The sequence below is a fragment of the Glycine max genome, chromosome 20 (assembly GCF_000004515.6).
Source record: "Glycine max cultivar Williams 82 chromosome 20, Glycine_max_v4.0, whole genome shotgun sequence".
NCBI lineage: Eukaryota > Viridiplantae > Streptophyta > Magnoliopsida > Fabales > Fabaceae > Glycine > Glycine max.
Window position 1 is genome coordinate 1,114,019 of NC_038256.2, and position 23,474 is coordinate 1,137,492.

General features: G+C 28.6%; 1 protein-coding gene and 1 long non-coding RNA gene across 3 annotated transcripts; one reads left to right on the plus strand and one right to left on the minus strand.

Moving 5' to 3' along the window:
- Nucleotides 1-4,094: 4,094 nt before the first annotated feature.
- On the plus strand, nucleotides 4,095-6,137 carry MYB3A (transcription factor MYB3a). The gene is made up of 3 exons (XM_003556598.5): nucleotides 4,095-4,509; nucleotides 5,020-5,149; nucleotides 5,441-6,137. The coding sequence occupies exons 1-3, from the start codon at nucleotides 4,380-4,382 to the stop codon at nucleotides 5,850-5,852; spliced, it is 672 nt and encodes a 223-aa protein (XP_003556646.1). The 5' UTR covers nucleotides 4,095-4,379; the 3' UTR covers nucleotides 5,853-6,137.
- A 10,991-nt stretch (nucleotides 6,138-17,128) lies between these two features.
- On the minus strand, nucleotides 17,129-20,594 carry LOC121174255 (uncharacterized). Of its 2 annotated transcripts, XR_005890177.1 has the most exons (7): nucleotides 20,423-20,594; nucleotides 20,178-20,308; nucleotides 19,969-20,049; nucleotides 19,617-19,721; nucleotides 19,112-19,513; nucleotides 18,589-19,032; nucleotides 17,129-18,172 (listed from the first exon to the last, which is right to left on the minus strand). It is a non-coding gene; the product is annotated as an uncharacterized lncRNA (long non-coding RNA). The 2 variants fall into 2 exon arrangements; XR_005890176.1 differs by having other exon boundaries at nucleotides 19,112-19,721.
- Between the last annotated feature and the right edge of the window lie 2,880 nt (nucleotides 20,595-23,474).

A 23,474-nucleotide genomic window follows, 5' to 3' on the forward strand; every position in this document is an offset into this window, starting at 1 on the left:
GCACATGAGTGAAAAGAACTAATAAATAATATAATATGATTATAAACAATAACTAGAATTTTAAAAGAATTTTTGGCATAAAAAATGTGAATTTTAAAAGACTATTTAATGATGAATAATTTATTTTTAAAGTTGCTAAAATAAAGATTTTCATGTTTAGATTTTAAAAGACTTAAAATGATTATATGGATTTATAAAATTTGAAGGGAACACAAATTTTAACAAACATTTAAAATTATAAGAGTTTGTAAAAAAAAATATTAAGATTAACCTATTGGTGAGTGGTATCAATATATAGTATGCATGAGGACATAGTTTACATAAGGTCATAGACTTGAAACTTAGTGTGATATATTATATAAATAAGATAATAAAGAAATAACAATTTTTAATACAGAATTTCATCAAGAAAGTCAATTTAAAACACTTGAATTTATACGATTTTTATTTCTTTTTTTTTACAGGTATAATATTTTTACTTGTTGAGAAATCCATTAGCATCACACAATATATCCCTGATTTACATTATTTATAACGTCTACTAAGAGGTGTAACAATTTATTGGTATGTTCCATGGTTCAAGATTCATAATTCTCATTTTATTTTATTAAATTAAAATAATCGTGTGTCAATTGATTTACACATGTGTAATCTTTGATGTGTACGTGATGAGTATGAATACTTTTATCATTCCAAATGAAATTGATATCGTTGAGTAAAAAGGTAAATATATAAACAATGAACTTAAAATTAATGACTTTATTGAACATATAAAGTTTCCAAATTTTTATTTTTTTAAACTAAAACTTGAAAAACATATAGCTTGTAATGATCAATATGTGCCAACAAAGGTTAGTTTTTTTTATAAAGTCAACAAAGGTTAGTTTGATAGGTAATGACCAGATTTACATCCTCCAAATAAGTGAGTTTTTAAGTCTCGCGCGCGTTGCCTCTCACCAACCATTGTTGCAAGCCCTAGCTTATTTTTTTTTTGGACATCATTGTGAATACATTCCATTTCCATGCCCTTTTTTCTCTCCTTCAATTAAATACCATCACCATCACACGTTCATGTAGGCCAACTCAATAGATCAGTGCCCCAATTAGGCCACCGCACCAAAGCACCCCATCTTAAACGGACACTAGCTCTCCAAATGGTATATTATTTAGATTTCTTGCATAATGATATAATGAATTATCCAAGATTCAAATAGTTATTCAATCAGTAAGAAACTAAGAATGTGTCGTTTCCATTACATATATGTGTATGATGGATTTAATATATTAACTTGATTTTTGTTTTGTTATGATATTAACATATCTTTTAACTAATACTCAAATTAGTATACCTACATCTAAATTCAATAGGACTAAAGTTAATCTTTGTAAAGGTGATGTAGAAATTAAGATGTTTATTGATTTAATTCTTCATTCATTGTATATGGTGTCCAAGTCAAATGGACGAAATTAGTTCTGACTTTTGAGTGATGCATTATGAGATTTATGAAGGATATAAGCTTCTTCGATCATAAATTTAATATCCTAGAGACAATATTCCAAGTATAAAATCTTTATATTTTAAAGATTTATTGCATTTGACAATCAATTCTTTTAATTTAAAAAATGATATATTGTTTTTATTTCGAGCTCTAATTCGGGCCTCAAAAATTTATGAAGTCCAAGACGGGAAAACCTTGAATTTTTTCAAGATTTTTGTAGGATAAGCCATGATCGGGACATGATTAAATTGAGATAAATAGCTCAACATTTAATTTGAGCTCAAAATTAAAAATCCAAGCCATACATTCATCAGTATTCAAGTTGGTTCAACTGACCCAACGCATTTTGTTGTATGGTCCAAATTTGTGGTTCTTATTTTTCATAATTAGAAGAGTTATCACTTTAACTCTTTATTATGAGCAATGAAAATTAAAAATATAGACAAATAAATTATTTTTGAATGGTCAATTTTTTTAAAAAATATGACTTGTTTTAGATGTCATATTATAACTACTAACTAACTTTTCTCAATCATCTATATATAGCTGTATGGCTTAGATTTATAGTTTTTATTTCTTACAAATAAGCATAATTATCACTTGATAGACTCTCTCTGTATATATTGCTCTATTTTAATTTTAACACATACACAAACTTGTTATAAGAAGAATTAAAATTAACGATGAAATAATTTATATGTATTTTTTATTAAAAAAATCATTAGAATTTTTTGTAATATTAGAATTAGATAGAAAAAAAATATTTGTCACTAAATTTAATCACTAATTCATTATTAATTTTTCCTTCTTAAATTCACTTCTGATCTTTATGATTGTGCAATTTTATTCTTAAAAAAAATTAAACATTTGGTCGTGGAATTTTTAATTTTAATAATTTTGATCAATCATTAGTCTATTGTTAACTTTTTAAAGAAAATTATTAACATAACATACTAATAATATGTAACATTAATATAGTGATACATAATAGGACAGTTTATCAAATATTTTGATGTCACATTAATAATGTTCTAACATATCAGCATTGACATGTTATAATATGACATTACAATAATTATGGGTTATCATCTACTATGTTAACATGTGAGTATCATATTATTACTAATATGACTTATTATCAATAATACATCACATCAATATTTTTTGTTAAAAATTTCGTGAAAGATTAACTATAAATTTAGTGACCAAGTATACAATAAAATTTTTGAGATAAAAAAAATTAAACAGTAGCAAAATCATAGGAATTTTTTTACTAAATTAAAATGATAGGAATCAAAAGTAGATTTAAGTCTAATTTTTTTTATAGCGTGCTGGTGATTCTTTTTTATACTGATTAACATAATTAATCTTCGAAAACATTTTAAAACTATCACGAGATGGTTTTCAATTTACGTTAATTATCACATATCTAGTGCTATTAACATGGGCATTTTATAACCAGCATCAAAAGCCTTTCTATAACCGAACATTATGAACCAAAACTTATGACTTATACGTAAAAAAATTAAACTATAAATTAACAAGGCTTTACACGCATACACATAGCATACGAATTTGTATATGATAATTAACTGGTCTAATGCTGTGGTTATGTGATCATGGAACCATTGTAACACCGAAAAAGAAAAGATGCTAACCGTTTGGCGCAAATATGGTGAACTATAAATGTGTCTGTTGGGAAAGATTATCCACTAAACTTGTTGAGAATGGACTATATATATATATTAGTAATAATCAAATTTTTGCATAGCATAAAAGAAGAGAAGACCTAGCTTGTGAAAACATGCATGCACCCACCTTATAATCCAGTTTCGTGTTTCGTCAAAGCAGAACAACAAATGAGCTTGAGAAAACTAACAGTCAACACTGTAACGTGTGACACACACCGCCAACTTACCATTTCCTCCTTTGTACTGTTGTACCTTTTCAATATCATTTCCATATAATTTTTATTGCACAGCTTCAATAATTTTGTAAATTTAAAAGTCCAAAATGACAAGACATTGATTTTCTCCCATTTCCTTACACTCAGAAAATTAAGGAACCAATGAAAGATTTAGCACAATTAGATAACAGTAAAACTATTATTTTATAATACCAGTGTGTTTTTCTAATATTATTATTAAGAAACTAACTATTTTTCTTTGAATTAAAATCTAAAGATTTTGATATTGTTATTAAGAAACTAACTATTTTTCTTCCTCCTATTTCGAATTCAATTATTGAGAAAAAAAAAGGATTCAAAGTTCAAACTCATTCAATTATTGAGAAAAAAATAACTTGTTGCTAAACCATCAACCCTCTTATTTTCATCCCACCATCTCTTCTCCTAATTGAACCGTGTAATCTACTCGCCTATCATGAGGATCAATATATCTGACGGTAAGTTAGAGGCAATAAATCATGCAACCTCACCGCCAAACACATTATTCATTAAAACCAACCGTATGTCATATCCTCCAAATTTGGCAAGAAATTGGTAAACAACACAACCAATTCACACTCCCAATTCCCTAAATAGTGTTTTTCATTGCTCTCTCTCTCTCTCTATGTCTGAAGGTGTGTTGTGAATCACGCAGTCACGTATTAGCAAAACCACCGGTCCAAGTCAACCCTTTACACTTCCTTATATTCAAATAACTAACTCACAGTATATATTACCTCCTTTGATCTTATAACCCCTCCCATTCTTCTCGTGTGTCCTCCTCCATATCGCTCTTTTTTTTTCTTTATTTCTTTTTACTCTTTCTCTAACACTTGCTTATTATATATATCATCCCCACCTAGGTTCTTCCGTTTTTGTAGCTGGGGTTTATACCCTTTGAGGTTTGAAAGGAAATCCAAGCAAAGGTAGAAAGAATGAGGAAGCCTAGTTGTGATATCAAAGAATTGAACAAAGGAGCTTGGTCCAAACAAGAAGACCAGAAACTCGTAGATTATATCAAGAAACATGGTGAAGTTTGTTGGCGTACACTCCCCCAGGCTGCAGGTATATATGATTTTTTTTTATCAATAAATATTAATTTGTTAGTTTTTGTTAAGAATATCAATTAAAATATTTGAATCTTTGACATTTCACATCTCCTTTCATCTTTCTCTAATCATTATATCAATCTTATATCTTTCTTAACATCATATAATTGTTGGAAAATCAGATATAATTGGTTAGTCTTATTTTTTGGTGTATAACTGTAACAATAAAGATCATACTTAAGTTTTTATACATTATAATTACTCCAATCTCCCACCATTAGGATAACACAGTGAGTGATTAGTCTTATATCTATTGAGTAGAAAAGGATTCATCGAAAGATATATGAAAAACGTGAATCCTATATCTGATGTCTTAATAAATCAAAGGTGCAAGTGTGTAACAAACGATAATTATAATAATTATTGCAATACATTATATGTATATCCACACAAGCGATAGTACTCACAGACATGTAACAAACAAGATATATATTTGACCAAATACATTTTGTTTGATGATGATTAGGTTTACATCGGTGTGGTAAAAGTTGTAGGCTGAGATGGATAAACTATCTACGTCCAGACCTCAAAAGAGGCAACTTTGCTGAAGATGAAGAAGATCTCATCATCAAGCTTCATGCCCTGCTAGGCAACCGGTGCGAATTTTTAATTCGAAACATAACATAAACCCACTTTTTTGTTGTGCTTTTGATGACCTATACATGTGTGTATTTGTGCGTGTAAAAGAATGAAAAGAATTTTGATTATAAGGTAGATATGTGTACTGAGCAACCATATTATCACCACTAAATAATATAAATGGAAATTTAAGTTAACTTTTTTCAACGTACATTGCTAAAAGGGTTTTCTCACATAATTCATTGTTTGGTTGTATAAATTGTGCTTATAAAGGAAAAAAAATCATTGATTAAAATTGATTCGTACAGGTGGTCACTAATAGCTGGGAGATTGCCTGGACGTACAGATAATGAAGTGAAGAATTATTGGAATTCTCATATAAGAAAAAAGCTTATTAGCAATGGCATTGACCCAAATAATCATAGATTAAACCATACAATCCCTTCCGTTTATCAGAATCCACCTATGTCTGATGATAGTTCAAAACACTTTGGCATGAAAGACAATAATAGCAAGAACGAGACAAGCAAATCACCTCGTGTTTACAACCATGGTGAAGTCTCAGATGCTGCGAGTGGTGAGGCTGAGTCATCATGTGCATTGCCAGATTTAAACCTTGATCTCTCTATTTGCGAAAAAAATCTAAAACCATTTCACGAATCTAAGTTGTCGAGGAAAGTGCCATTTGATTCCCCTTCTACACTTCTTCTGTTTCAGTAATTAATCAATCAACATCGACCTTGGCTTGAATATGGTGATTCAGCAAATCGTCATGTGGAGACGCATGCAAGTGTGTTGTGATATATAGTATATTGAGATCTTAATTATCGACATGGAAAAGGACTTAGCTTGTGTTTCATTTTGAAGAATGAAAGCCCTCAACTAGCTAGAAAGAATGTTGGCTTATGCTTTGTTACAACCTTGCAATGGCATACAATTGGCAAACATTAATTGCTGCTATCTTGAAACTGAGTATTCACAAATTTGAATGTGAAAATGAGAAGGGTATATATATATATATATATATATATATATATATATATATATATATATATATATATCCATGGAAAATCCAACTATTAGCAAATAGATTGAATCCATTGAAACGTACTTGTAGTAATAATTTCCTTGTGTTGGTCCTGAAGAAGTGAGGACCATTTTAATGAATATTTCAAATGTACAATATGTTTGATACGGATTTGGCAGATATATATTGTGGCGTTAGAAACAATGGAAGAAATATTGAATATGTACCTTTCTATCAGAAGCCTTCATTATTCGGGAACTAATGCTGCAGTGAAAATTGTTTATTTGCTAAATGAAAATTCATTTTGGGGTAGGTGATTTCTGGGATTCAACTGCGGTTCACAACTATAATGACTCGTAAACATGAGACGGAATGTATATATATATATATATATAAAATATGGGCAGACAGAAGTATAGGAGAGGAGGGATAATTTTTTTAATATTAAATTAATTATTTTTATTTGATGACTTTGATTATAGAAAAATAAATTAAATATTTAGTTGCACACTAATAAATTGTTAGTTTGGGTAGTAATAGACTTAAGTAAAGTCTTATGGATAAAAAATAATATTATTGTAAAGAAAAATTATTAGGTATTTTAGAATTATTAAGTCATTTATGATTCTGACCAATAATCATATGATATGTGGACAATTAAAGATATATTTATTAAATTAACGATGTAGGTTAACAAGAATTAATTGTGTTATTTATTAATTTAAAAAAGTTTAATCAATTTTAAATATTAAGTTATCTATATGTTACATGATTAACGATAAAAATCATAAATGGTGTGATAGTTCTAAATCACCTAATATTTTTTGGATTTGAAGGGAAAAAACAATAAAAATAGACAGTTAAATTTTTTAATAAAAATTAAGTATTGATAAAGTCTTTAAGTATTTCATACCAATAACATGATATAATAAAAAAAAATATTAAGTTGTACAAAATATTTGTCAAAATTCATTTTAATAAATTTTGGATTTTTTTCTTATAAATAAGTAGTTTTTTAAAGATATAAATAAATAGTTAATATAAATTTTTATTATAAAATTATCTAGGTTATATTTGATTTTTTTTTTTAAAAAAACTTATTATATCGGTCGTTATATATATTGATCACGTTATATATATAATTATCATTTAATGATCAGATTAATTAAATTTATTATATAAAATTATTGAATGATATAATAGTTAATATAAATTATGCGGTGTCATTTTTAATCATAGTTTGGATCGATCCTAGACGAAACACTGAATGGACCTCAAAAGAGGGAAGTAACTATAATCTATAAGTTATATTTTTCGATTTTTCTAGAACTCGAAAGGGGCCATAATGTCTGCTTTTAATTAATTGGATGTTTACCAATTGTTGTTTATGTGTCGTAATCTGGTTCTCTTTCTTCAAATGTTTGCATCCTTTTATCCATATACCTATTCATTTGCTCTTGGGCTTAATTTAGTTAAATTATACTTCAATCGTAGCAAAGTTTCGTTATGTATTAGTGAATTTTCCTAGAAATAATTTAACTAATTTTATTATTTTTTATGAAGGTCTTTCTTCATATAAGACATTATTATAAAATAATTTAACTAATTTTATTATTTTTTATGAATTGAATTTTTTTTATTTATTTATAAGAACAGAGCTGCTAGTGATAATTAAGAAAATTTAAGGACGAACTATCAGTTAGTTGTTTTTAGTATGCCGCCAGCCAATGCTATAACTAGACCAAGCTTTTTTCTTTTTTCTTTTTTTTCTTAAGAAAAGTGCCAAGCTTAAAAGTCAAATAGTTTTTAATTCTTAAGCACAAAGCAAAAATACTACATTCGTCTTTAAGGTATCGTGTTCGCTGGAGTGAAAAAAAAATATTTTTTTAATTAAAATAAAACATAAAAGTATGAATTTAATTAAAAAAAAATATGGATTTCACTTTTTTTTTTTCTCTTTTAAACGAACAGGACCTAAATGTAAGACTTTTTTTTATAATTTGTTTGTCTTTTATTATAATACTCATATCAAGTTATCTCTTATATTAACTATTTTATTAAAGGGATTTAGTTTATCTACTTAAATATAATGTGTGTGAGTTGTTATAAATCTATATTATTTGTATTAATTATTTTTTTATTAAAATATTCTTAATTATTTTGCAATAAATATTACTCTCCTCTGTCGCATAATAGTTGTTCAGTAAGAAAAAGAATTATTCTAAAAGAATTATTTTTTAAATTTTTCAATGTAATATTAATTATATTTTTTTACTTGTATTCTTATAATGTTATTATATGGACAATAAAAATTAAAAATAAATTAATGATAATAAAATTAATTTTGTAAGATAGTTCGTTATTTTTTTCATTTATTCATTAGATTTTCTTAATATCTCTAAAACAATCTAAACCAATAATTATATTGGGAAATAGAGAGTATAAATTAACAAGATATTATGAAGATTGGAGAAGATGATTAATACACATTAATCAATTAAGTAAAAATAATTAAATAAAAAAATGAGATTTAAAGAACATAAATTAATAAGAAATTTAATCCTATAGGTATGAATTAACTAGTTAAATGAATCTCACGGACCGAGGTGGCTTTTTTAACCAATTAGGGGTAATTTTTTTTTCTTTAAGTATTACCAAATTGAGGTAATTTTTGAAAATATATTCATTTATGGATAAATCGTATACATATGAAAACATCATTTTATAAGTAGAAGTCGTAAATATAGATATAATTTTTTAATTTTATTTTATTTTCAATTTTTGTAATAGAAGTCACACAAAAAGGTACGACTTCATCTTTTCTCTTTGAAATCAATTTTTTAATCATAAAGCAAAACTCGTGGATGAACTCACGAATTTGGTGCGAAAAAGTAAAAATAAAATAAAAGTTTAGAAATCATAAAAGTAAATGTCTTTGGTGAGTAAAATTAAAAATAAAAATAAAAATCAGAAGTCATTAATTCATATTCCACTTCTTAAATAAAGTCGTATCTCCATTACGACTTATTCCTGAACGACTAATTATTCACAATCTACTCCAATTTGATAATTTTTTAAAAATTACCTCTCTTGATAAAATAAAAAATAAAAAAACAAGGGAGGCAGGGTAATAATAAATTGTATTATGGATCAAATGATTGCTTTTCATGTAATAATGTATGTTTTTTTTTTAAAAAAAAAAAAAAAAAAAAACAAGCCGAAGGAAAGAGATTTTACTATTAAAAAGCATCCAAAACCAGTACAAGTAGTATTAGATTGGACCAAATCCGATTTTCATGTATGTATGTATGTTGGCTTATGAAAATCCAAATCGCTGGTGTACTATCAACCAGTACTCAATACTTCTAACCAAAATTTCAGTTTGAATGAAAAATCATGATTGAATGAGAAAATCTGACTAAAAATAACTAATAAGATTTTCTGATGAAGTAATTATTAATTTTACTAAAAAAAATTACATGTTTTAATTTTATAAGAATGATAAACATACTAAAAATTTTACAAAAACAAAATCTGAATATATCTAATTTTACGAGGTGAAAAAATATATTTAGAAAATATCTCTCATGTAACAAAGAATACAGTATGATAACTATGACATACTCCGAAAATGAAGAAGTAATTAATTTGTATCGAATTTACTGAACTCTGATCTCCGAACAAGGGTGAAGGATAATTTAAGACGTGGATATAAATTTGAAAGGACTGAGGAGTAGCAGTTAATTATATAGGTACATGCATTGGTACACTTTCAGACAATAAATTCTTGGATGGCCTATATTGAAAGCGTCTGGGAGACATGTTTTCATTCGTTTTCTCTCCCCTCACCTGTAAGTCTTACCACTCAAAAAGTTAGCTGCTTGATCTTTCCCTTTCCATGGCTAAGAGATGTTACTTTGAGTTTGGAAAGTCCTACTACCATGCTGCAATATGTTATAACTAATCTTCATAGCAAAATTATTATAGCGGTCTAACTGAAATACACTTTTTTTTTTGCCAGAATAACATTCAGAGAGGGAGGGAATGTCGCTCCAATTCAAGGCAGGAAAATAAAGTACTTATATTTATCTTATTCTAAAGAAACCAGTAGGAGTTCAAATTTGAAACTTGCCAAATGCGAGACCATGTATATCTTGCTCCACTCAACCAATCCTTGGGATTAACTGAATTACAGTTGTTTCCTCTAGTTGGCATTTTTGTAGGAGAATTGAAAATATTTACCTATTCCATTTTCTACTATTTTCATATCAGCCTCAAAATATATTCGAATGAAGTCTAGTAAAGTGTCAAGCCAAGAAATTAAGATTGAAGACAAACAAACAGCTAGCAATTAATTTCATGATTCTTTAAGGTCCCCTTTTGTTCCATCCAATGCAAACAATATTATATTAAACGACTCATGTAATACTCCATTTTTCGTTAAATAAATTAAAAAGAATTTTATTTAAAAATAAATAAAATTTTAAGAAAATAATGAAGTTTTTTAATTAAATAAATAAGAAGAAATAGTTTTATTAATTAAAATAATGATTTTAATATAAATAAAATAAATATATGTTCTTAGAAAATAAAAATGATGTTTCATTTATTCATTTATAGAAGTAAAATAGAGTTTCTTTTTATAAAAAACAAAATAAAGAAAAATAGAATAAATAATAAATTGAGAGTACTCTAGTCATAAATAGAGACATATTAGGTCATTTTTACATTTACGATCCGTCTTTATACTCTCTCTTCCTCTCTCAAAATTTTCTTTTTTTCCCTATACACTCAAATTTGTCCTAGTGAAACTAGGATCCTAAACTCGTCAACTGTTGGATCATCGTGAACTTTAAACACTAAGTTTGGAATTCATTTTCGGACATCTCCGTCGTTGGGATTTGTGAAATAATGTCTGTGAAGAGAGCAATGCCCCTCGCACGCAGATAATGAAATTGAGGCTCCAATCATTTCTCTTTCTCTCTAACGCTTGAAAACCCTAGCAGAGCAATCAAAGGAAAAGCTTGAGAAATCTTAAGGAACCGCTAGAGACACCGTTATCACTGCCAGATTACACATGTGAGCCCGCTTAAAGGTAAGAGATGAATTTATTGCAATTGGGGTTAGAATGAACATGTGTAGGAATCCTTAGAATATCAAATTTGGATTTATTTTGGGATATTTATTGTATTGTAATTCTTCCTTTATGATTATAATTACGAGATTATTGTATTTGACAGGTCAATTGATGTCCTGATGCGAATTGGTTGATAAAATTAAGTGCTCTTAGTGTTTTTTTTTTGTGTTTTTGAACCTACGATTTTGATTACTTTGATTTTGATATGATTATGTGAAATTATTTGAGGGGTTTTACTCCCCATGTTGTGAGAAACATTTTTGTATAATTCGTTTGTGTTTTGGACATGATTTACTAGATTAGCATGATAAATTGTTATATTGGGATCAGGAAATTGTGATTGAGATTGTGTGTAAGTGATAAATTGAATATGTGATGAATTGTGAGATACATGTGTATTGAGATGTTGTGTGCATTGAGTTGTGATCTATGAACTGTACAATCACAAGACTGTAAGACTCTTTAAGGGCGACGAGTTAATGCGCAACGAGTATTGTGATGGGATCCACTGTGAGAGCCTGATGAGTTTAATCACTTTGAGGCGCAGCGAGTTAAAAATTCTTTTGAGAATAGTTGAGGAATCTTGTGTTTTGTACAGTTCATAGATAGAGTCTACGTGCTAAAATATTTTCTAGGTTGAACTTGAATTGGGAGGGAGAGGCCTTGACGGATTCTTCAGAGTCTAGGCCTTAGGGGTAAATATACCTAGTTTTAAGTGCTCCTTTAAGTTCGTGTTTATCCCACATGGTTGGAACATTCTCTCAAAATAGCGTGACCCTGATTGGTCTCCCTATGATTTTACCTACTGAGAGTGACCTAACTTACCAGTGTGTGGTATGTCTTGTCATGTACTTATGGGCATCCGACAAGGTTTTTCACTGACATGGTACCACATTGCATATAGGATTGAACCTTAGTATATTTGTTGCATAACGCTTGTGTATTGATCGATATTGATTGGTTAAGTGATATTGTATTTTGATCCTTGAGTACATGAATGATGTGAAAATGTATAAGATGTGTAGTGTTGAGATGTGATGTTACACGATAAGTGGTGGAATGACGTGAGTTCTGTTTAAGTTGTATTTCATTTATATGATATGTATATCTATGTTGTCTTGTTTCTCTCTATTAGTTAGGAATGTGATAACTCACTCCTTGTGTGTTGTTTGTGTTTGGATCCTATGATGATCTGTAATTTTGTATTCGTGAGAGCAGATGATTAGGTGGATGGCTATGGAGAATCTTATGCTAGAGAACGCTGGAACACAATGCTCTGATAAAATGTGACTTTAAGACATGGGTTTTTGTATTAATTGCATAAAGTTTTGGACATGTAATTTTCATCATTTTATTTCACATGTTGAGTCTTTAGTTCATTCTTTGGAGTTTGGACGACCATGTTTTGAGTCGAAGATGTTTTCATACCCTTAATTGATAAGTTTTTAATTTGGTGATTAACGCGAATGTGAATCTTTTATCCACGTAGATTTACTTACGATTTTATTGAATAAAATTGATTAAATTAGATTCTGCATTTTATGTATTTTTTTCATTTATATGCATGTTGGGGTAGAGGGTATCACCTCATGATTCAAACCACTACTTTGTTAGATTATTGATATGATAGAGTAATTAATTATAAGTTGTTACCATTTAAATTCAAGTTATAGATAATTTGAGTTTGTTATCCATTTGTACTATATATATATATATATATATATATATATATATATATATATATATATATATATATATATATATCTTGTATACTCACAATTAGTAGTAAATAAAATCTTAATTATTACATCCTTTTAACATGGTATCATAGAGTCAGGAGTTTAATAGTTAAATTGATGTTTTTTTCTCTTCTTTATTATTTTTTTGTTTCCTCATGATCACCTACCAATACTTCTAATCTACCCAGTGAATTTAGCCTCTATCAATTATCAAATGGATCATCTCCTTGAAGTCATAACTTCTTGGTGGTTATATAATGAGGATCACATCATGTTCTTCATTCGAAATTATTCATGATGGTTAAGCCTTCTTACTTTGACCTTTTTAGGTAGTTAGTCATTTTGCTTCTGACTTTCAGGTGGTTAAACCATTTTTTATTGTCTTTTAGGTAGTTAAGCCATTTGTTGCCCCTACCTTGTTAGAGGGTTAAGTCCTTTTGCTTCTGTCTTTTTAGGTGGTTAGCCCTTTTGCTTCTACCTTTTTAGGTGGTTTAACCTTTTTACTTCTGTCTTTTTATGTGGTTAAGTCATTTTGTTTTTTCCTTTTTAAGTGGTTAAGCCATTTTGCTTCTACCTTTTTTAGGTGGTTAGAACTTTTTTCTTGCTTACCTTTTTCTTTTTAGGTGGTTAAACTATTTTCTTGCTTCTGTCTTTTTAGGTGGTTAGTCCTTTTGCTTCTACCTTTTTAGGTGGTTTAACCTTTTTACTTTTGTCTTTTTATGTGGTTAAGTCATTTTGTTTTTTCCTTTTTAAGTGGTTAAGCCATTTTGCTTCTACCTTTTTTAGGTGGTTAAAACTTTTTTCTTGCTTACCTTTTCCTTTTTAGGTGGTTAAACTATTTTCCTGCTTTTGCCTTTTTAGGTGGTTAAGCCTTTTTCTTGCTTCTGCCTTATGGTGGTTATGTGTGTTTGCTTTTTTCTTTTGGTGATTAAGCGTGTTTGCTTCTCTTAAGAGATTAATCCTTCTGTTATGACATATGCTTAATGGTTAAGTTTCCATTTGTTAGTTTTGATCGATGTGCGGACTTCCCACCAAAGATCTTACATTTTTGCCCCGCAAATTTCTAATTGACAAGGTTGGTGTTGTCTTCATCACCACCATATTGTTGGGGCATGCTAGACTATAGATATGATAGAGTAATTAGTTGTAAGTTATTACAATTTAAATTTAAATTATAAATATATTTAACTTCAAGTTATAGATAATTTAGTAGATAATTTTGAATTTGTTATTTCTTTGTACTCTATAAATATCTCTTATACACTCACAATTAGTAGTGAATAAAATCTTAATTATTTCATCCTTTCAATATACATCACAGTTCAAAATATCATCATAATGTTCCACCATATTGTAACCACTACTACAAATATGAGATTCAATAACGGTTATTTAGGGTCTTTTATGATGGTTTTTAACCTTCATGGAAATCACTGTCGTAGAAAGTCCATCACTTTCCACGATGATTTTTAAACCGTCATAGAACATGCATTTCAATGAAGGTTTTTAAAAATTGATGTGGAATTCATTACGTTTTTACATTAAAAGTCTTATTTACGTCTATTTTTATGATGGTTTTCTTAAAAATCATTATAAAAAATTCATGTTCTATGATGATTTTTTAGAAAATTATCACAAAAAGTCCTTTTTTTCTATGATGGTTTTTGAAAGCAGATGTAGATTTGATTTTTTTTTTTAAACTATTTTTTTGTTTTACAATCAACCTAGCCTGTAGTTTAATATAGAACAGACTCGGGCATGCCATCACAAACAAATATTAATAATAGACCAAGACAATCCAAACTAAATCATAAAGAACTATTGATATTTACAAGTAATTTGTAACACCCTCTTCCCCAACATGCATATAAATGGGAAAAACATATAAAATACGGAATCTAATTAAATCAATTTTATTCAATAAAATCATAAGTAAATCCATGTTGATAAAAGGTCAACATTCGCTTCATTGTTACCAAATAAAACTTCTCAATTTTTGGCTCAAAACAAGGTTGTTCAAGTTTATAAAAAAAAACTCAAGTTAAGTAGCAAAATAAAATAAAGTAAAATAACATTTTTGGAACATCATGCAATTAAAATTGAAACTCATGATCCAATGTCACATCCTATCAGATCATTGTGTCTTGACGTCCTCTAGCACGAGGTTCTTTAAAGTCATCTCGCTAATCATCTGCTTTCATGAATACAAGGTTTGAGATCATCATAGGATCCAAACACAAACAACACACAGGGAGTGAGTTATTACATTCCTAAACATGTAGAGATAAACAAAAACACATATGTATAATATAAGTATAACAAGTTCAACTTAGCACAATTCGCATCATTTTACCACTCATTGCATAACATCACTTGTCCTAAGGACTTAATCACAAATCACATTTCACACCTTCACATTAATCATGTGTTTAAAACAACACATCTCAAGAACAACACAACATCTCACACTCACACAATTCATTACTCACCATCACATAACAAGTCACAATGATCATTGTACAAGCGTTATGCAACATATATGTGTCGTTGAAGTTTGAACCATGCAATACACACAGCTACTCAATTGCTTTCAAAATCATTTTAACTCGTCGCGCCTCAAAGTGATTACACTTGTTGGGTTCTCATAGTGGAGCTCATCATAAAACTCGTTGCGTATTAACTCATCTCCCTTAAAGGGTCTTACAGTTGTGTGATTGTACAGTTCATAGCTCACAACTCAATGCGTACAAAATCTTAATACACATGTATCTTACAATTCAACACATACTCAATTTATCACATACATCCAATCTCAATCACAATGTTATAATTCCTATGCAACATGTTATGACACCTTATGAAAAATATACACATCACAGAATATTAATATTTACATGGCACAAAACATGTATATATTAAATCAAACTATATTTTTTTCAATTAAAAATAGTTAATAAATAATTAAACTAAAAATGCATTAAAAGTATTTATCGTTGAATCTTAATATATTAATTTCCTTTAATTTAATTTTATTATTTGAACTATTAATTCCTAATTTATTTTAACAATTCATATAGATATATATGTGTTATAATCATCAACACTTAATAAGCTTATGAGACCAAAACATGACAAAGAACGTTTCCAACTATCTAATTCTCATGCTAATCTAGTGAATCTTGTCCAAAACACACAAAAATTATACAAAAAAGTTTCTCACAACATGGGAAGTAAAACCCCTCAAACAATTTCACATAATTATATCAAAATCAAAGGAACCAAAATCATAGGTTCAAAAACACATAAACACCAAGAGCACTCAATTTTATCAACCAATTCGTATTAGGGTATCAATTGGTCCGCCAAACATAACAATCTCGTGATTATAATCATAAAGGTAGAATTACAATACAGTAAATATCCCACAATAAACCCTAATTTGATTCTCTAAGAATCCCTACATATGTTCATTCTAACCCCAAGTGCAATAAACTCATCACTTACCTCTAAGCGGGCTCACGTGTGTAGTCTGGCAATGATAGCAGCGTCTCTAGCGGGAGTTTCCTAAGATTCCTCTGGTTTTTCCTTTAGTTGCTTTGCTAGGGTTTCCAAGCATTAAAGAGAAGGAAAAGAGATTGGAGCCTCAATCCCAACGGTGGGAATGTTCGAAAATGAGCTCCGAAGGTGGTGTCCAAATTTCAGGACAATCCAACAGTTAACAAGTCTGGGATTGTAGTTTTACTAGGACAAGTTTGGGTGTATGCGGGAAAAAAAAAAGAGTTTTAGGAGAGAAAGAAGAGAGAATGAATTTGAGAGGAAGAAAGAGCGTAAAGACATATCGTAATGGTAAACACTTACATAATATATCTCTATTTATGGCTAAGTACTTTGTACCTATTATTTATTCTATTTTTTATTTTTTTTATTATTTTATAAAAAGAAACTCTATTTTACTCTTTCATGAAATAAACAACCAATTAAAACATCTCTTTATTTTCTAAAACATTATTTTACTCTATTTATTTTCTAATACTATGAAACTCTTATTTTAATTAACAAATTTTTTTCTCTCATTTATTTATTTTCTAAAAACTTTATTAATTTTTAAATAAAACTCTTTTTACTTATTTTACAAAAAAACAGGTGTTACATAATTAGTATCTCAATATATAAATTGCGCTTAAATTGATAAAAGCATTCTCAATATCTCAATAAAAACAAAAGGGTTCATTTGTTAATACAAACTAAACATCAGACATATTCTACAAACTAAACGGCAAGCAAACACTACACTACCAATACTAGATGAAAAGGTTCTCCCTAAATTGAGACCAACTGTTAATACAGACTAAAAGAGTTGCAAGTCCATTAACCCTATAGGTTGCAATTCTTTGAGAAGGCTCTCCCTTAATTGAGACTATTTGTTGGAAATTGTTTCTCATATATGATCCTTCTACTTCATTTCCTTCTGAAAATGCAATAGCACATTCATAAAGCAACTTCTTGGGGTCTGAGAAATTTGTGATGTTTCTTTGGTGTTGATGATGTTGTTGATATTGGAATTTGATCCTGAGTTTGACTAATAAGCATCATGATGCCTTGTAGACATAAAAGAAGAATGAAATGGGTTATTGGCAACCATAGAAGTTTCTGAATTGGCTGAGTTGGTAAGAAAAGGCTACATCAGGGTGATTTGAACTTCCAAAGATGTTGGAATTAGATGGTTCTATCTGTTCTTTTGTTTGTGAGTCATGGAAATACTTCTCATAACTCTCACCGAAGTAAATATCTGTCATGTACAAGCTTCTATTATTATCAGGGCCAAAAACTTGGGAGGATAGGCCTGGTCTAACATCAATTCCCTTTAGTGAGAATAGCTTATCATTTTCATATGATGTAGGAGCTAGATCAGCAGACCTAACTAATGACATGATTTGCCTTTTATTTGCTTCACACTGAATTCTAGGTTGCATCAGAACCATAACTTATTAGCCGATAAAATGCTATAAAATCTGCAATAAATTAAAGCTATGAAGGTTTCTAACTTTTTTTCTTTCTTTCTCACCTTAAGAAATAGTAAACATGATAGAGTCTCTCAATGATGTAATCTCATTGAACCTTCTAGGATGACTATGCCCTGCAGGAGAAACAAAAGGAGAAGAAAACAAACTTAGATGAACTTTTCAAGTAGAAATATGAATCTATGTGATGAAAAATATATACTAGATACACTTATGAATTTTGTGGCCTCAGTTAACAGATAAACATAGTCAAACCATCATAAATCAACTTCTTAATTAAAGTTAGTTATTGGATTCAGTCAAATATGAGTTGACATGGCATTCAAAATTCCACCTTACCATAGAAACATCATATCTCCCAAAAAATAAAACAAAAGAAAAAATGCAAACTCAAACACTATTAAGAATAGGAAGGTTAGAGATTTAGTCAGCATAGTAGTGATAAGTTGACCAAGCTCTGATCAGGAAAGTGACCTTCCTGCAATTTGGTATTGAACAAAGTAGTGGATTGTGTTTCTATAAAAGAACTTACCTTCTTGCAATTTCTTGGTATGTACTAGTGATTATAAAATCTGCATTTTTCATTGTAATAAGGTCAGCTGTGAATTGACAAGTAAAATGGTACTTGTCTTCATATTTTTTTCCAATATATATCAGAATCAAGATGCTTAGTCTTCTCCAAGGCATGAGCTGTGTTGCACTACATGGAAATTTCAGTAAAGAAAAGATTAATAAAGTCTTGGAATCTTTCTAGGCTAAAATAATGGGTGATTATGAATTTATAAGTTGATTGATATTTGAATTTGATAATAACTTAATGTTTAAGAGTTAGTGCACTTGTGTGATTCCTAGCTTATAAGATAACAAGGTTGCAACAAGATTTCCATCACTGTAGTTTCCAATTATCAGATCTGGAATTCCTTGTAACTCAACTCCAATTTCTTGTGATGCATTCCTTATAGAGTAAGAGACAATCCTATTCCACAAACCAGAAATTCCATTAGACCATGTAGACAAGACAAGATTATTAATTATTGAGTGCTCCTTCTTGTTACCTTAGAGGAGAATGAAATGATAACTAATGAAACTCTTCGACCTAGATTGCTGCTTGCAGGCTAGATTGTGGCATATAAGGTCAACAATTGCTCTGCATCATGGATTTCTAGCATGTAAATTAAAAGCAGAAAAAAAAAAGATCTGACAATTCTTAAGCTTATCACATATATCAAAAATTTCTTGATATTAGTTGACAAAAAAAAAATTCCAAGTTAAAAAAGCTATGCATATAGTCATTTACCAGCCAATTCACACATGGTAAAAAGAATTCCCAAGCAACTAAAATGTGAAATTCAACCCGCATTTTACCAAGATTTCATTGTCAACCTCATTTCTGAAGCTCTCACAACCACAAGTGGGAAGAATCTTTTGTGACCCACAATGCCTCTAAATCCACCTTTCTACATGAATTCCAAAGTCATAGTAAACTTGTATAATCTAGTGTATACTTTCATACAGAACGAACTACCATATCTCTAATAACCACATAGATGGTCCCCTAACCTGCATTTCTCCATGATTATGTTACGAGTTGCTTGTTGCAAACTTTATCTTCTCATCCTTTCACTTACCGAAACTCCAGTAGTAATAAGATATATTCAATAGTTCCTATGAAAAGAAGAAAAAGAACATTAGACACACTTTTATCTAATTTTTGTCTAGATGAAATATTATAATCAGACTTGATTGGAAAACTATCAATAGAATGATCCGTTGCAAACTGCTGCATCGCAACTTCCAAAAGCTGAAATGCCTCCATTACATCATGCTTTTCAACCTATTTGCATCTGGTTATTAAATAATTATCCATGCAATTTCATATATGCACTTCATGAAGAAATTAAGTCTAACTAACCCATTCTAAGAAGCGCATTCGAGCTAATGCTTCAATTAGGCATATCAGACTCTCAATCTGCCTTGGTGTTGTTGTTATCATCTGTTAATTGATTGGCAAGGTAAGCAAACACAACAGGAGATTATCTTAATTAATCAGGAAGAATTTTCCAGTATAGTTTGCATCAATTAAGAGAGCAAATGGTGAGAAATTTCATATGAAACATGTACCTGCTACACTGTTGGCAAAACCTTTGTTTCTGGCCTCCAATTGTACTTAAGGGATGCAATTTTTCAATTTTCACTTAGGATTTACACTCACAAGCAGTCATGATAATATTATCTCCTTCAATCTCAAGTAACTATAAAACCAAAAACATAACATTAAAAAATAGATTCTACCACATTTGTGATTTCCTCATAAAAAACAATGTAAAAAATAAAATGAAAACTACAATCTAGTACTACATTTATACATTTAACATGACGTTTTGCTGTTTTCAATCACGCTTACACCAAGCAAAATAAACTGACAATATCATTCCAAGAGAAAGCTTTTCATACCAATTTTGGAAAAAAAAGATAATTTATACATTATTATAGGTTGCCAAAAAAAATATAATAGGAACGTGATTGAGGTCAAAGAAAAAAAAGTAATAACTTGCTTCATGATTGGTTTAATAGGAACGCTTAGATGCTTTCTTCCTACTTATAGCAATGAACAAATCCGAAGGCGTCCACTTTGTATTTTGTATAAATGGGCTCTTGTGAAAGACCAAGAGGTAGCAAAGAAAATGGCTAAATTCATAGAACTGAATACAATTGGAGCATCTAAGGATTCACAACGCAGGGCTACTAAGGTTTTAAGGGCAGTTTCCTATTAGCTGGGAACAAGGAAACTTATCTCTTCCTTAAGTTTATGTCATTCCCATATTAAATTTCTTAAGGGCAGCTTCGGAATACAATTTTGGCAAGCTACTGATATTGCAATAGCTTCATTAAAATGGGCTTAATATTTATCAACTTTTCATTAGGATGCTTCATTATAATGTACTGAGAATAACAAAATTATATTGATATTGGTGTGAAGGATGTGATCCAAAAGACTAAGAAACACTTATGCTCTAATTATAGTACTATACCAATGATATACTCCTGAGTCTTGATCATAATTAAATAAGGAAAAAAAATCATGAAATTAAAAAACATAAGGAAACTAATCCGTAGAGATGATCAGTTATTTTTCCATTGAACTTGGTTCATCTTAAGTTCTCATTTAACGGTTCTAGATATTTAAAATTTATAAAGTTACTCAATAAATCTAAACGATGTGAGAATGAGACAATCAATTGTTCATTGTTATATATTAGGTAGCTAACCTGAGTCACGTAAACTGACCAGTTTGACAAAATTTGAAGTTACTCAGGATAGTTAATTAGTGTATAAAGAACTAGTCTAACAACCCATTCATGGAAAGTATCTAAGGAAGACCATGTACAGGGGCATCATCCTTTATGCAGCAACATAGATTTTGTGCATCAGTAGTGCATTTCCCGTTATAATCTTTAAAGCCAAAAATTACACATAAAGTATAACTAGCTTTAGCACATGGACAATCTCCGCCCTTGACTCTTCACGCAAACTATTTTCGCGGATCATTCATTAGAAATTATATGCAAATCATAGTTTTATTTTAATAAACTCAAATATGTGAATTTAATAAGTCTATATTGATCATTCCATATGTACTAATAACTAGTAAAATTAGAACAAAAAATATCTTTGTTTAATGTAAATACATGGATAGGATTAACTATTCTCTCGTTCTTTCATAAAATATTTAATCTATTAATATTGTATCTAATTTTCTTTGATATAGAATGAGTTTGGATAAAATTAAAATAATTAAAAATTTGAATGAAAATGAGCTTTTAAAAGAATAGTTTCCTTTTTCTTATTTTTCTCTCTCTACCATCATCACTCTTTCTTTGGTATTCCTTTGGTTGTTTCTTCTCTCTTTGTTTTTTCTCAAATATTTTTTTTATGCAAAGTACTACTCATGTATCATCCACAAGAGTCAAAAATCATTATAAATGTCAAAATTTTAATTATCCTAAAATATTTGACACAAATACATATTTAAGAGTCGAGCAATCAAGACTTAAATGGGTTAAGTTAAAACAATATCAACCTAGTTAATCCCACATGCTAGATACTTCCAATTATTTCTTTTAAGTTAATGAAAATTAAAGTTCCAAATCAACTTTAAATAAATAAAAAAAAAAACTAAACTAGCATGAAGTCAAAATATAGATAATACACATAATTTTCAAGATAAAGATGAGATTGGTGATTCTTCTAGTAGTCATTTTTTGCAAAGATGAACTTGTCGATATTTTCTCAATTTTTATAAACATAAATATTAATGTTATATTTAACGATTCTAATATAGGATTTATATTTATCTTAAGTATTCAAATAAAAAGATTTTTTCTTCTGTAGCATTAATTATTTTACTTTTTAAATACAATATATAATTAAAATTGAAAATATCGTGGGTCAAAAAATAATAATATATTGCATTTATCAGATTTTAAAATTTATTTTTTATTTTATTTTTAATATATATACGTGCGTGTGTGTACATAAATAATTATTCAAAAATTTAATATACAGATATACATATATTTAAATATGCATAAAAGTTATATTATTTTTATTATTATTATTATTATTATTATTATTATTTAAAAAGAATTGGTTTATTTATGTGTGAAAGTAAAAACTTTAATGTATATTAATATTGTGTGTGTATTTTTAATTTTTTCTTAAATAAACTATTATAATAAATTTTAACTATATATATATATATATATATATCCAATACCTATTTTAATTATTATTATATCACATCTTTATCTATATTATAATAAAAGTAAATAAGTCTGACAAGAATATGCAATTGAGCGAAAAAAATTAGAGATTTTTTTTCTATTCTTAATTTAGAAAATCATATAAATATAGTAATTATAATAAGTATATCTTCTAATTTGAGATAATTAAATTAATTATTATAAACACATGTATATGTTTTAATTAAAGTAATTCATATTATTTTAAAATAAATATGTAAGAATTTTGTCTTAAATTATAAATTATATTTATAATTAATACATATTTTCTGCATTTAAATTACCAGAAAATATATTTAACTAATTACTTTCAATAATTTGTATATCTTTCATTAAGCAGTTGTTAAATCTACATCAATATGAAAGGTCAAGGAAAATATTAAAATTCAAATTCAAATATATTGTAAAAGTTTAATAATTAAATCAGTGGTCGTTAATTGAACTTCATGAACCTGTGTAAAGATTTAAGTAAATTTTTATATATTGTTTTATGCATTTAAACTAATGTAATTGTTCAATAGTTAGCTATCACACCAAGGCATAACAGTAAGCCTCCAACAGCTAGGGCAAGTAAGAAAAAAACAAGTACGCTCTCGACACCGAGTCTCAATGGTTT

Bases quoted from the DNA above. Each gene is read 5' to 3' on its own strand.
- MYB3A (XM_003556598.5), top strand. From the start codon at position 4,380: ATGAGGAAGCCTAGTTGTGATATCAAAGAATTGAACAAAGGAGCTTGG. The intron at 4,510-5,019 runs GTATATATGATT...GATGATGATTAG, and splicing joins TACACTCCCCCAGGCTGCAG to GTTTACATCGGTGTGGTAAA. The intron at 5,150-5,440 runs GTGCGAATTTTT...TGATTCGTACAG, and splicing joins CATGCCCTGCTAGGCAACCG to GTGGTCACTAATAGCTGGGA.